Genomic DNA, 15,858 nt, shown 5'->3' on the forward strand with positions numbered 1-15,858 from the left:
CACACTTCAAACACTATAATGTAATCTCGCCCGCTCAGCGCTATCTGCCTGGCCCTGCTGCAGTTTACACTGCTCCCGCCTGCAATGTCAGAGACCGGCTGAGGTGGTGACGGACAGAGAGAGATGTTAGTGCACGCAGCGCATCATTGATTATAGATTCTGTTAACCTGTTCCCTGCCGGTGAACACAGAAATTGTAAACAATTATATATAAATTTTTCCAATAGTATTTCTGATAAAGTATTTGCAGAGGTTAAAAGTTGTGAAGTTATGTAGAATTATTATAGCAATATATGTTAAAAAGTTATTTCTATTAAAAAATAAATACATTATTAAATAAACACTTGGTATTTTTTTCAGTTTTTTTTTTACAGTAATAAGAAAATCGAGATTCAAATCGAAAATCGGCCATAGGGTTGAAAAAAAACTAGATTTTATTTTTGGGCAGAATCGCAAAGGCCTAATATATATATATATAAAAAGAAGAAAGAATCACAGCTCAGTGGTGGGCGCAACTCCTCCTAGGCTCAGGAGCCCTCAGATAAACAGCAAGCATGGCCGGCCTTAGCTATGTGCGACACGTGCGGTCGCACAGGGCGCCGGCCGCCATGCTGTAAGGGGGGCGCCAGTGGTTACGAGCCGAAGAGAGGAGAAATGTTCCTTCCTCTCCACGGCTGTGTGAAGTGAGCGCTGATTGGAGGAGCAGCAGGTGCTTCCGTCTGCTCCACCAATCAGCACAGCCTGTACTGCAGTGTCACACAGACTCAGAGCCTCACGCAGCTCCTTCCTCCTCTGCTGCTGCCACAGTGAAGACTCCTCCACGGAGCTCCAGTGTCATGTAAGAGCAGCAGCTTTAGGTTAATCTATGTTTATTTATGTGCTGTGTGAGGGAGGTGGAAAGAGGGAGCTTTATTTGATGTGTAACAGGATGTTTTTTGTTTTTCTTTTGCAAAGATCGATTTTGTGGGGGAGGGGAGACTAGGTTATAGGTTCTCTGTGTGTATTTTTTACAGATCGATTTTGAAGGTGAGGGGACATTGCCCTAAATGCTATAGGAGTGTGGGGGATTCTTTATAAATGTATTTTGTGGGGAGGGGGACTTCTGTATAGTTTATTTAGTGGTGTAGGAGCTTATTATGAATCATGCGGGAGGGGAACTTGGCGTTATGTATGGGGAGAAAGGATTCTTTAGGGTAAGGCCACACGGAGCGGCCCTCACACTGTCACAACGCGGCCAACAACCGCGCTGGCACTATGTAGGAGCGGCTGTCAAATACCTTGTTAAGGGGTATTCCGGTTACATTCGCATGCGCACTGCCGCTCCATTCATTCTCTATGGGAGCGCCGGAGATAGCCGAGTGCAGTGTTCGGCTTTTTCCGGCGCTCCCATAGAGAATGAATAGGAGGTAAGCTGTTGTAATTTGCAAAATCGTGCGTCCATAAAGGGTGTATTAATTCATGGCCGCACGTTAACGCGGTAAACCGTCCCTTTATCTGAAAAATCGTGCGGCCATGAATTAATACACCCTTTATGGACGCATCAAGCGCTCCGTCAAGGAGTGGAATCCCCAGCCACAGAGAGCTACAGTGGCGCTATCTACAGGAAGGGAGTGCTACCTACACGGGGGCTGTGTGGCACTACCTACAAGTGTGTGTGTGGCACTACAAGGGATCTGTGTGGCACTACCTACAAGGGGGCTGTGCAGCAAGGGGGGGATTTATGGCACTACTTACTAGGGATGCACAATGAATCGAAACTTCGATACTGTTTTGATACTGTGCATCCCCAAATGGTTCGAGCCACACAGCTAAGTATAGTAATACATGATGAATGAGAGTGGGGTTGTGGCTGTGTAATACAGCCATTGCCCCGCTCCTGAGTCCTGACAAGTGCGCGCCGCGAGGATGATGCGATGCGGCCAGCGCTGCACTAATGAGCGGCAGCACTGAAAACAGAACATGGCGGCCGCACTGCTCACCTCATGCTGACCGCGCGTGCACTTAATGTCAGGAGCGGGGCAATGACTATATTACACAGCCGCAGCCCCGCTCTATAACGGCGGAGATCAGAGAAACCGCTCATCTCCGCCGCTATTCTCCTGAATGCTGCGATCACAGCTGACTGCAGAATTCAGGGGAAAGTGAGGAGGGGGGATGCCCCTGGATAGCGTCACAGGGAATTCCTGTGACGCGATCGAGGGCCATACCATATATGGGCAGACTGTCCAGGGTCTATTGAAGGACCCCATGGCTGTCTTACCATATTTCCTGTAAGGGCATACTTAGGTATGTTCTAACAACTGCCTGTGTACTATACATACACCGGCTAATGTACTGGCATATATCTGATATATGCCAGTATATTAAAGTTTAAAAATAAAGTAAAAACATAAAGTAATGTTACATTTTAAAAAATACACATACGCCTTTTTTTTACAATAAACATTAAAATAAGTCTCAATATATAAAATATACACATTCAGTATTGGTGCGGCTGTAATAACCTGCACAACAATTTTTTTGCGTCATTTATGATGTGTACGCTGTAAAAAAAAACGAAAAAAAAACTTCTTTCACTTATTATTGTGAGGCACGAGGTGTGATGAATTTAAAGAGGCTCTGTCACCAGATTTTGCAACCCCTATCTCCTATTGCAGCAGATAGACGCTGCAATGTAGATTACAGTAACGTTTTTATTTTTAAAAAACGAGCATTTTTGGCCAAGTTATGACCATTTTTGTAGTTATGCAAATGAGGCTTGCAAAAGTCCAAGTGGGTGTGTTTAAAAGTAAAAGTCCAAGTGGGCGTGTATTATGTGCGTACATCGGGGCTGTTTTAATACTTTTACTAGCTGGGTGTTCTGATGAGAAGTATCATCCACTTCTCTTCAGAACGCCCAGCTTCTGGCAGTGCAGACACAGAGCGTGTTCTCGAGAGATCACGCTGTGTCGTCACTCACAGGTCCTGCATCGTGTCAGACAAGCGAGGACACCGGCACCAGAGGCTTCAGTTGATTCTGCAGCAGCATCGGCGTTTGCAGGTAAGTCGATGTAGCTACTTACCTGCAAACGCTGATGCTGCTGCAGAATCAACTGTAGCCTCTGGTGCCGGTGTCCTCGCTTGTCTGACACGATGCAGGACCTGTGAGTGACGACACAGCGTGATCTCTCGAGAACACGGCTGTGTCTGCACTGCCAGAAGCTGGGCGTTCTGAAGAGAAGTGGATGATACTTCTCATCAGAGCGCCCAGCTAGTAAAAGTATTAAAAACGCCCCGATGTACGCACATAATACACGCCCACTTGGACTTTTACTTTTAAACACACCCACTTGGACTTTTGCAAGCCTCATTTGCATAACTACAAAAATGGTCATAACTTGGCCAAAAATGCTCGTTTTTTAAAAATAAAAACGTTACTGTAATCTACATTGCAGCGCCTATCTGCTGCAATAGCAGATAGGGGCTGCAAAATCTGGTGACAGAGCCTCTTTAACCTCCATGTGCCTCACATTAATAGTAATTAACCCCATCATGTACCTCACACATTAACCCATTATGACTGAGAAACATGATGGGGTTGATTACTATTAATGTAAGGCACATGGAGGTTAAATTCAGCATCACACCACGCGCCTCACATCAGAAAATGGAAGAACTTTTTTTTATTACTGTTGGCAAAGTATCGTTTTGGTATCGAAATCGCAATACTAAACAAAGTATCGGTATCGAAGTCCAAATTCAGGTATCGTGACATCCCTACTACCTACAAAGGGGCTGTGTTGCACGACCTACAAGAGGGCTTTGTGGCACCACCTACAGGGGGCTGTGTGGCACTACCTACAAGAGGGCTGTGTGGCACTACCTACAGGGGGCTGTGTGGCACTACCTACAAGGGGGCTGTGCAGCAAGGGGGCATTTGTGGCACTACCTACAAGGGGGCTGTGTGGCACTACTTGCAAGGGGGCTGTGTGGCACTACTTGCAAGGGGGCTGTGCAGCAAGGGGGCATTTGTGGCACTACCCACAAGGGGGCTGTGTGGCACTACCTACAAGGGGGCTGTGCAGCAAGGGGGCATTTGTGGCACTACCTACAAGGGGGCATTTGTGGCACGACCTACAAGGGGGCTGTGTGGCACGACCTACAAGGGGGCTGTGTAGCACGATCTACAAGGGGGCTGTGTGGCACGACCTACAAGGGGGCTGTGTGGCATGACCTACAAGGGGGCTGTGTGGCATGACCTACAAGGGGGCTGTGTGGCACGACCTACAAGGGGGCTGTGTGGCACGACCTACAAGGCGGCTGTGTGACACTATCTACAGGGGGCTGTGTGGTACTATCTACAGGGGGCATCTGTGAGTGGGGGGCTGATGGTTGTTTTACTGTGAGTGGGGGGCTGATGGTTGTTTTACTGTGAGTGGGGGGCTAATGGTCGTTTTACTGTGAGTGGACGGGCTGATGGTCATTTTAGGGTATGTTCACACGGCAGCCTCCGTTACGGATGAAATTACGGAGCTGTTTTCAGGAGAAAACAGCACCGTAATTTCAGCCGTAATGGCATGTGCAGGCGTCTTTCGCTGCGTCCATTACGGACGTAATTGGAGCTGTTTTTCCATGGAGTCAAGGGAAAACGGCTCCAATTACGTCTCAAGAAGTGACAGGCACTTCTTTGACGTGGGCGTCTTTTTTACGCGCCGTCTTTTGACAGCAGCGCGTAAAAAAAAATGAACGTCGGCACAGAACATCGTAAGACCCATTCAAATGAGTGGGCAGATGTTTACCAACGATTTTGAGCCGCATTTTCGGACGTAATTCGGGGCTAAAACGCCCCGAATTACGTCCATAAATAGTGTGTGTGAACCCAGCCTTAGTGTGGGTGGAGGGCTGATGGTCATTTTACTGTGAGTGGAGGGGCTGATGGTAATTTTACTGTGAGTAGAGGGGCTGATGGTCTTCAAGTGGTTTCCACCTCTGACCTCCAATTGAAATTAATAGTAGGAAGAAAATAGCTGTGGCGCTCGTTTGGAGCTTTTTTTGCTGCGTCTTTTGCATTCGCTTCAACGGCTTAAAAAAAATGCAAAAAAAAAACCTGTCAAATAACGCTGTCAATTCAAAAGGAGATTTTTTTCTGCCTTACAAAAAACGCTGTGTGAACATACCCTAAGAATGTAGTGCTTATTTTTAGTTATTTTCTGTCTTTCTCTAAGCAATTTTTGGTAGGGGGGCCCTGAGGAATTTTTTCTTTCCAGGGGTGGCTCAAGTCCGAAAAGAACTCTGTAGCAGGCATATTTCAAGCATATTTTTGAGCATAATACGAGTGTTTTACACCCTGAAATCCGCCTGAAAATAAGCCATGTGAACATACCCTAATGAGCAAATTTTATATTCTCCCCCAATGTATATTAGAATAATAGTAAATGATAGCAAGTAGACAAGTTCTCAGTACATACAATGGTGCATTCTCTTGGGAGCATGTAAAACCTAATGTGTAAGTGATTTTTTTATAGATGCCATGATCAGTGACTGCAGCTTGGCTGCATTGATTCATGCAGTGTTTCTCAAACTGTTAGGCGCACTCTAGTTGTTGGTGAAGCGCAGCGAGGGTGGCAGTTTTGATAGGAGTGATCATAAACTTTATTAGGGCCTGTTCACACAGAGTTTTTTGAAAGTTTTTTGACGCGGAAACCGCGCTGCAAAACTCGTCAAAAACCGCCCGAAAATGCCTCCCATTGATTTCAATGGGAGTTGGACGAGTTTTTTTTTACCGCGAGTAAAAAAAACGTGTTGCGGTAAAAAGAAGCGTCATGACCCATCTTGAGGCAGTTTCCGCCTCCAAAACCCCATTTCAATCAGTCAGAAAGAGGAAAAAAACGCCTCGACGAGTGTTTTGACGAGTTTTTGTCAAACCACTGTGCAAAAACCGTCTGGAGCAGTTTTTGCAGGAGGAATTTTCAGTTCTTTATCTGGCTGCAGGAATCTGGTTTAGCAGCATAACAGACTCCTTTTGTGCTTATTTTAATGTTCTACTGAGTTTAGGAGATAAATAAAAGGTAGATTGAGCAATATTTGATATTTTAGCATGGACTTCAATCACAGGTGGTGAGTCCCAGGTATCACCATGTACTGACTGGGGAGGCCCCAGTAGGAAAAGTTTGAGAACCCCTGGTCTAATGGGCGTCTGAGCAGTCAGAATCTACTACTACCTTCCTAAGAAGAAACTCATGCTGCTCTGTGACTCCCTCATGCTATAGGCCTCCTTGACACACGCTTTTTTTTCTGCGTTTTAAAACGCATGTAAAAAAGGTCTTCGTTCGAAGCATTTTTAACGCTGTGTGTTAATCCAGCCTTAATACTGTACCTCTGCCTGTTCAGACAGCTACTGGATATTAGTACAAATCGACCATCAGTTCATACAGAGCTGATTCCCATCAATGAGAAGAAAAGGGTTATTTTGTAATGGCTACACCACTACTGTATACTGAGGCAAGTGAACCTGAAAAAGGCGAGACCATGAAGATTTGCGACTTTATTATATGACCAATTTTGCGAATTTTGTTTTGTTTTTCTATTCCATTTACAGGGACTTTTATAGACAACTGTAACCTACATTTTTAGGAGTGTGGTCCATATAGTATAATGAATTTGTTTTATCTTCTAAGATACCATAGAGCCAAAGCACCAATTCCTGCAACAAGTGAGGCTAAAACAGGAAAGTTAGATGCTTCTTGTTCACGTGGTGATGAGTAAGCTGCATGTCTTTCTGTTTTATAATTTGAGGTAGATCGAAAAGCGGTTTCATATTCTGGGTAGGTTTCTGAAGTTGGAAAAACATATGATGATGTTATCTTATCTGACTGCCATTGTCCACCTTTTGTCTTTGACTTAATCGCTGGTTTCTTTAGGGCAGAGTAATCTTTAACGGCTGTTTTTATATCTGATTGTTTTTTGTATGCCTCTATCTGCCAATTACAGATCCTCAATTTGCAAGCCTCACAGTGCTCCTTGTCATGAGGACCTTCCATATCCTTACTGTAGACCTCCGGTTTCAGATCCTGTTTGGCCTTCTTTTCTCCATAGAATACCTGCATTATGCGATTCACAATATTTTTGGTGATTCTCAGGATATTCTCAGGACTAATCTTTGGCTTTTCCAATTTAGGAATGTTGCATTTTTTACATTCCTGCCTGAAGATCCTCATCTTTACCGTGCCATGTTTTTGGGTTCTATTGAGATTTAGGAAAAATAACACATGGACTTCTGCGGAGTTCCACCAACGTTTACAGCAAGAACATCGGAACCTAAACAAAACATACAATATATTAAATACTAAATTATTCGTCCCAAACCAAAAAAATACTCAATTGGATTATTGACATTATTGTTAAAGTATCAGTTGCAGGGGTGCCAACCTGATTTTTCATTTTTATTTCTGGAAAATTATCCAAAAATCAAGGACAGACAACATTTTTATATAGGATATGTACTGAGCTTCGTTCTGGTGTTGTATATATGTACTGAGCTTGGTTCTGGTGCTGTATTTATGTACTGAGCTTGATTGTGGTACTGTATTTATGTAATAAGCTTGGTTGTGGTACTGTATTTATGTACTGAGCTTGATTCTGGTACTGTATTTATGAAATAAGCTTGGTTGTGGTACTGTATTTATGTACTGAGCATGGTTCTGGTGCTGTATATATGTAGTGAGCTTGTTTCTGGTACTGTATAAATGTACAGATTTTGGTTCAGGCACAGTATTTATGTTATGAACTTGGTTTTGGCAACATATGTATTTGAGGCAAAAAAGCTGGGAGATTTTATATTAATATACAGTGTATTTGGAATATTGTAATTGTTTTATTTGATTATTAGGGAAGGAATAATTTTCCATGGTGTGCTACGATGCCATCCCCACATATCTTTGCCCGCCAAGCAGGGTACCAGTTGTTAAAAATTTTAATCCCACCCCTGACTCATCTGCATATGGATCCACATACCAAATAGCGGCAGCAATCCAAATTTCAGCTGTGAATTTCTGCTGCAGATTAACTTCAAGATCCATTACAGATTTGCCTAGTGCTGGATTCACACATGCAGTTTTTGTTGCAAATTTAGAATTAATTTTTTCTTTTTTTAAACTACAGTATTGTAATAAAAAAATATAAAAAAAAAAAAGGTGTGGCTAAACTGCTGCAGTAATGGCACATGCAAATTCAGCCTCATGAATCCATAATACACATGCAATACTGATGTCATACTGATTTATATGAACCATAAATACAGCCGTATTACAGATACCTTCTCTCACACAGCGTAAACACTGTGGAATTTCCGTAACAGAATTCTGTGCGGAAATTCCGAAGCATTTTTAGTAACAAAGTGGATGAGATTGCGGTGTGACTTTCAAATTTGTGGCTTGTCAATTTATGCTGCGTATTCTGTGCGGAGCTGCTGCGTGTTTGGCCCATAGACTTCAATGTGGAGTATAAATTCTGCACTAAAAACCACAAGTTGAGTTGCTGTTTGTACAGCAAAGTGTAATCACAGTAACACCCGCAGAAATCCGCAGGTACACATAAAGTTTTCTATAATCAATGCTTCACACCAAATCAGGATCGCATGGGTTTTCGGACTGACTGTTGTTTTTTTTCTAACTGCTAACTCTAGGGCCGGATTCACACGAGCGTGTGCATTTTGCGCGCGCAAAAAAACAAGGCGTTTTGCGCACGCAAAAGGCACTTAACAGCTCCGTGTGTCAGCCCCAAATGATGCGCGGCTGGGTGATTTTTGCGCAGCCGCCATCATTATGACACTCCGTTTGGATGTTTGTAAACAGAAAAGCACGTGGTACTTTTCTGTTTTCATTCATAGTTTTACAGCTGTTGCGCGAATCACGCGCGTCCCACGGAAGTTCTTCCATGTGGCATGCGTGATTTTCACGCACCCATTGACTTCAATGGGTGTGTGATGCACGAAATACGCTCAAAGAACGGACATGTCGTGACTATTTCGCAGCGGACTCACGCGGCGTAAAAATCACACGACTGTCTGCACGGCCCCATAGACTAATATAGGTCCGTGCGACGCGCGTGGAAATCACGCGTGTTGCAGGGACGTATATCCCGTTCGTCTGAATAAGCCCTAATTGTATGTCCTATTTCTAGTGTTGTGATTACATTTTCTCCATTTAAAAGGATTTTCCACATTTATGCAAATCAATATTAAAGTGAAACTTCAGGGAAAAACAAAAAAATCAGCTTTTCGCTACAGTCGTGGAGTTCTACAAGCCCCCAAAGTTTCATTTACTTGAATAGTGCAATAACAAGGATCATCTGCTGTAACCTACTAGGCCGCAGCTGAAGCCTGTGCTAGCCATAACAATAGAGCAATGCTGTCCAGAGTTTGGCCCTGTTCATACAGAAACCGCTTAAAAAATCTATAGAAATTGCAATGGGAGGTGGAGGCGTTTTTTCCCCGCGAGCGGAAAAAAAACGCTCGCGGTAAAAAGAAGCGACATGCCTTATCTTGAGGCATTTTCTGGGTCAAAAACCCCATTGAAATCAATGGGAGACGTAAAAAGACGCTTTATATGGTCAAATGCGATAATCAGTCCCAATGGGTTAACTCTCACTCATCAAGTGAAATTCCAAATAACCCACGCATTGACAACAGCATTTCTACAAAACTTGATTCTTTATTAGGCCAAAACGTCACTGGGTGTGACACATGACCTAATAAAGAATCAAGTTTTCCAGGAATGCCATCGTCCATGCATGGGTTACTTGGAAGTCAGTAATTATACCCAAATAGCATCACATAATGATACAATGACGACTAGCCTCCTGCTGGATAGGAATGAGACACCAGTGATGATGGGGCTTTACATTTTCTCCAGCCTGGGTGGAGCTCAGTTGTGTTTATCTGCCCACTGTTGTCTGTGACTGACCCGAAAAAGAAATGACTAATTTAAGGGAGCACAAAGACTTTACAATGTAAAAGAAAAGAACATATAAAAACCAGATTGTTCCTTTAATCTCTGTATGATAAAGTTCTGCAACTTTCTAATATACTTTGTGTTTGAGTTCTTTACGATTTTCAATATTTATGTTTCCTGTTAGTGGATGAAAACCATTCTTGTTTACGACCAGAGGCTGAAAAACCATACAGACCAAGTCCAAGCTCTGTGTGCTAAACCGCCTGGACACCAGAACGATACTGTACAATGCAGCAAACTAGAGAGATTTGCGCTGCTACTGTATTTCGCACAGAAGATTGGAGATTTGGTAAGTATGCCATTTCATCAGGTGACACCCGGGGAAAGTAAGTTGTTTGGCAGTAACAGATTTACTTATATTTCATTTGATTTACCTTCCAAATGTGCGCTGTCTGAACTGCGCTCCTTTCTCTTTCATCTGAAGGCCTTCATCCTCATGGAGTACCCACACACCAGGCACTCTTCTTTCCTTTATCTCACGGCTAAATTCATCTTCCCAGGTCTCTGCATCCATTTTCCATCTGTGTAAATAGCAGCCTGGCTGCTTGCATCAAGTGTCTATGACATTTTCTAAGAAACGAAACTTAAGGCCAGATAGCCAATGACATTTCACTACTGCCCCTTCCCTCCCCTCTTAGGGCGTCTCTGACTATCTGCTAGGTTTCATGACATAGGAATCACATGGAAAAAAACTGTCATATGACACTTCTCTGCTGTTTCCTTACTATTCAGTGCAGACTGTGTCTCAACTTGAACACCCTAGTGTAGGGGAGGACTGGTTCTGTAGGTATCATATCATGCTGCTGGGGCCTAATGTTCTGTACTGTCATTTGCTCAATGTGGAATAAAGAAGGGAAGGGGTTTAATTCTCTGTGCATGGAAGATCTGGTACTGGAGGGGTTAATGTTCTATGAGTAGTTTAATGTTAATGTTCTGTATGGATGAGGTCTGGTGCTGGAGGGGTTAACTCGCTGTACAGGGGATGTCTGGTGCAGGAGAGTATAATGTACTGGTGTAGGGGTGTATACGAAGGGTTAACTCATGCATGGTACAGGGACTTCTGCTCTGGGGGCGATCAATGTGTGGTACAGAAAGGACTATCGCTTTGTTATGTTCCATACGTACTGTGCATTTTAGTGTTTTTTATTTTTTCCCATTGCTCCCCCTAAAAAAATATATAATAATATATAAACCAATAAGGAATTTATATACAGGTGTGTCAGGAGCGGACATACCATTGGTACAACCTGTGCAGCTGCATAAGGGCAGCAGAGGCGTAGCTAGGTTCCCCAGCACCCGGGGCAAAGATTCAGTTTGGTGCCTCTCCCCCCCTCTGAATTGCAACATATTGTATAACTGAGGCTAATGAGAATATATGGTGACATAATGAACAGCCTCCTCTTGTAGATAGTGCCACACAGCCACTTGTAGATAGTGCTACTGCCACACAACTCACCTTGTAGATAGTGCCATACAACCCCCCTGTAGATAGTGCCACACACCTCCCCTTGTAGATACTGCCACACACAGCCCCCTGTAAGTAATACCAAACACCCCACCTTGTAGATACTGCTACACTTTCTCCCCCAGGAGATAGTGCCACACACGCCATCTTGTAGATAATGCCGCACACGTCCCCTTGTAGTTACTGCCAGCCCCCTGTAGATAGTGCCACACAGCCCCCCCTTGTAGATATGGCCACCCACGCCTCCTTGTAGATAGTGCCACATACACCATCCTGTAAATAGCACTACACCCCCTCCCTGTACATAGCGCCATTGGAGTTCCACAGAGGAGCCCCTGACGTCACTGTCCATATATGGATAGTGACGTCAGGGGCTTTTCCAGGAGCGGAATCCCCAGGAAGAGCATCGGCAATGCTTTGGCCAGGGATTCCTCCATACCTCCCAACTTTTAAGTATCACAAAGAGGAACACCCGATGGGGCGTGCATAGCAACACAGTATAATGCCCTCTAGCTGCCCCCACACAGTATAATGCCATCTAGCTGCCACCAGCAGTACAATGCCCCCTAGCTGCCACCATACAGTATAATGCCCCATAGCTGCCACCATACAGCATAATGCCCCAATAGATGCAGCCATACATTATAAAGCCCATACAGATGCCCCCATACAGTATAATGCCCACGCAGATGCCCCCATACAGTATAATGCCCAATCAAATTCCCCCATATAGAATAATGCCCTTATAGCTGCTCCCATACATCATAATGCCCCTGCCCCATACAGAATAATGCCCCTATAGCTTCCCCCATACAGCATAATGCCCCAATAGTTGCCCCATACAGCATAATGCCCCTATAGCTGCTCCATACATCATAATGCCCCTATAGCTGCCACATACAGTGTAATGCCCCATAGCTGCCCCATACAGTATAATGCCCCCATAGCTGCCCCCATACAGTATAATGCTTCATAGCTGCCCCCATAGAGCTTAATGCCCCCAAAGCTGCCCCATACAGCATAATGCCCTCCATAGCTTCCCCATACAGTGTAATGCCTTATAGCTGCCCCATACAGTATAATGCCCCCTTAGCTGCCCCATATAGTACAATGCACCTATAGCTTCTCCCATACAGTATAATGCCCCCATAACTGCCCCATACAGTATAATGCCGCCTTAGATGCCCCCATACAGTATAATGCCCCCAAAATGCCCCTAGTGCCAGTGCCTGTGAAGATAGTGCCACAGTGCCCTTGTAGATAGTGCCCACAGTACCCATGTACATAGTGCCAGTGTCCCCTGTAGATAGCGCCCCCATAAAGTGCCACAGTGCCTATGTAGATAGTGCCACAAACCCCTTAAAAATAGTGTCACCGTCCCTGTAGATAGCACTACCTTCTCCCCCTCTAGATAGCACCATTGGGACTCCCTCTAGGAGCGGAATCCCCAGCCGGAGCATAGGCCAGGGAATCTGCTCCAAATGCTATTGTTCATATATGGACAGCGATGTCCCTGTTCAAACTATTGTGTTGTTTATGTGATTCATATATGTGGGGTAGTGACTGCCTCCATTTTTTGATCTTACACTCTTCCCATTCTGCCCTCGGTGATTTGAATTAGTTTAATGCTGGTTCTTACCATCCCCATGTATATGTAGGCTTAGTCCCAGTTCTGGGTGTATGTGCAACGTAGGTTTCCACCTCATAGAGGTTGCCTTGTCGTGGTAGCTGGGTTCACACGTATTGATCAAAATGTGCGCTAAGAACTTCCCTATTGTTAGTAGATTTAGCGGTAATGCATATTTATTTATATTTAGTGGCTTAGGTGGCATTAGTGTTCGCAGAGTGCTGTCGCCATTTTCTTGTGTGCTTTCTATGGACAGTGACGTCAGGGGCTACTCCTGGAGCGGAATCCCCTGCCAGAGCGTCGGCAACGGGGATTCAGTTTCAGAGGAGCCACTGACATCACTGTCCATATATGGACAGTGAGGTCAAGGGCTTTCCCGGGCACAGAGCTTAAAGTAGCACTGTGCCTGGGGGGGAGTCCTCGGCAAGCGCGGGAGCTCCATCTGCTCCTCCGCTCTGAACTAATGCTGAAGCAGGGAGCTGACTGTTCCTTGCTTCAGCATTAGATTCAACTGTGTCTGCTTCCTGAGGACGCAGATACAGTTGACTGCGGGACATACTCCATTCATCCGGGACGGTTCCTCTCCTGGAGGAGGAGCCCCTGATGTCACTCTGCATATATGGATAATGCATCAGGGGGGATTCTGCTCCCCGAGTACTTAATGGTATCTGCGCCCGGCCCCCCTACGTTCTCTCCCAGTTGCGCCAGGGACACATGCCCTGCCTGCCACTCCCCAGCTACACCCCTGAAGGGCCCTATAGGTTAGTGGGCACACTGTGACCTTATAAGCAGCTAGCCGCTTCCTACTGTCTATAGCTCACAATTACTGGTTTATTGTTGGAGAAATATAAAGGGATGCTATAATAAGATGAGCTATTGGAGAGTAAGGGGCACATACACTGTTCTTGTACATGGGCCCTCTGTTATTATACCCAGTCCAATTCATTAAGGCTGTGATCACACGTTGCGCCTGAACTGGCAAGACAGTGTGGTTTTTAAATAGATTTTTCACTGTGGCCACAGTGTGTAAACAATACCTTAAATTCTATATGGGAGGAGATTGTGATCATGGTGGTGGTGGACTGCTAAATCTGGAATCCAGATAAAAAAAAAAAAAAAGCAACAAGCACGACTTCACCAAATGTCCTTATTTTTCTCCTCTTTTGCCCTATAACACAATTTTTTTACTTAACAGATGCAATAGAAATGCAGTGTAAAGTTCTCTTAGGTGGTAGCCATGTTTTCTCCCCCACCTCCCCTTTCCCTATTTGTATGTACTGTATGTATTTTTTTTTAAATGTTTTGGAGGTTTAGTGTCCCTTTAAGTCTCTTAGACACATATAGTCAGTTGCCTGTCTAACAACTGCAGAGAGGCCACGATAGTTCTCATTCTCTTATTCCAACACATGTAGGAGAGGCTGGACTGCAGCACGGAGGGCTTAAGAGGAAGCCTCCATGACTGCTATAGGAGGGAAGGGGGTTAATTAATTTTGTCAGGAAGGGGTTAGTGCAGCGGAGGGTAAGGAGGAGTTTGGGAAGAGAGGAGTTGGGGGTTGGATAACGGTTCTTCCCGCTGTTTTCGGCATTGAGCCGGAAGCAGCGGGAAGAACAACAAGTAAAATAGTAAGCTCCTACTGCCCCTGCTCTTACCTGCCACATGGCGACCGCCGACAGGATGCTGGAGCAGCTGTGTGCTGCAGCTGTGTTTTACGGTCCAAGGTGGCTGAAGGAGACTGTTGCGGCGCTGGCCAGGATACTGCAGGCTGGCCCCTCTTCACGCCGAGCCCGGCGCTCTGTGTCCACTGCTGGGCCAGACATGCTCCCCTGGTGGCATGGCGGCGGGAGGGGAATTAGTGATTGATTCTCTGATTACAATGCAGGAGCATGCACCGTCGGGAGCGGCGGTTGCTCAGGCACCAGAGTGGCTTAGCCCGGAGGTGGTCCCGCTGGTCCGGCGTCGCAGGAGGAGCCCTTCTAAGGACGCTGCAGGCCAGGCACCTACGGATGGCTGTCTCCTCTCAGGTCCTGCGGCTTGGCAGGAATCCTCAGCCGCAACGGGGCTCGGCGGTCCATAGGGAGTCGCAGGTCGGGCTCCCAGTCACGCCACCTCCTTCAGATGCCATTTCCAGGGGGATGTCTACGGCCGCCCCACATGGTGATGCTCCGGCTAGGGGGCTGGCTTTCTCAAGGTCTTCAGGGAGGACGACAACATCATCAGCAGCGGTGAGGCAACAGGTCCGGTCGGAAGTCTGGGTCCCTTCTGTCGAGCGGCAGGTCGCCGGCCCATCTGTCAGCACGTTGAGGTCCCCGTGTCGTAGATGTCGGTGGGATTGCCAGTCGTCAGCGAGAGAGGACTTGGAAGATGGCGAGTTGGACGTGTCTCAGCGTGGGCAGGATTTTCCGTCTGGCGGGAACACAGCGCCTGGGCAGCCTGGTGAGTATGTAACTCCTTCTTTGCCGTATCCAGCAATTTTTATGTTGGGTGTCAGGGGTGGCGGGTCAGCGAGCGCGGATGCATCGGCCGTCGTTAGTGGCGCTGCCGGGCGTGATGGTTTAACGGATTTAGTGGGTTGTTTGCAGGAGTTAGTCGGGCGCTTAGGGCAACGGCGCCAGTAATCCCGGCGGGGTCCCCGGTTGTAGTCTGGGAAGGTTCTCATGAAGTTGGGGGGGCGTCCTATTGTCGGGGAAGTTTTGGCGGCGTCCAGGGAGGTGGTTGCTGTGTGTGTACAAACCAAGGCGCCAAAAGACGGGGATAGAATTCGTCTTGATGATCGTGCT

At 45.9% G+C, this 15,858-nt stretch overlaps 1 protein-coding gene and 1 long non-coding RNA gene across 2 annotated transcripts in view; one reads left to right on the top strand and one right to left on the bottom strand.

Moving 5' to 3' along the window:
* The first annotated feature begins 757 nt into the window (after positions 1–757).
* LOC142760913 (uncharacterized) overlaps positions 758–15,858 on the top strand; it is a 29,990-nt gene continuing 14,889 nt past the window's right edge. The window contains exons 1-2 of the long non-coding RNA XR_012883453.1: positions 758–837; positions 10,113–10,277. This is a non-coding gene — a long non-coding RNA (uncharacterized LOC142760913). The remainder of the gene's footprint in view (positions 838–10,112; positions 10,278–15,858) is intronic.
* Positions 6,522–10,620, bottom strand: LOC142760912 (receptor-transporting protein 3-like). The gene is made up of 2 exons (XM_075864090.1): positions 10,363–10,620; positions 6,522–7,295 (listed from the first exon to the last, which is right to left on the bottom strand). Exons 1-2 carry the CDS (start codon positions 10,500–10,502, stop codon positions 6,644–6,646), a joined length of 792 nt encoding a protein of 263 aa, XP_075720205.1. The 5' UTR covers positions 10,503–10,620; the 3' UTR covers positions 6,522–6,643.

The sequence above is a fragment of the Rhinoderma darwinii genome, chromosome 4, assembly GCF_050947455.1.
Source record: "Rhinoderma darwinii isolate aRhiDar2 chromosome 4, aRhiDar2.hap1, whole genome shotgun sequence".
NCBI lineage: Eukaryota > Metazoa > Chordata > Amphibia > Anura > Rhinodermatidae > Rhinoderma > Rhinoderma darwinii.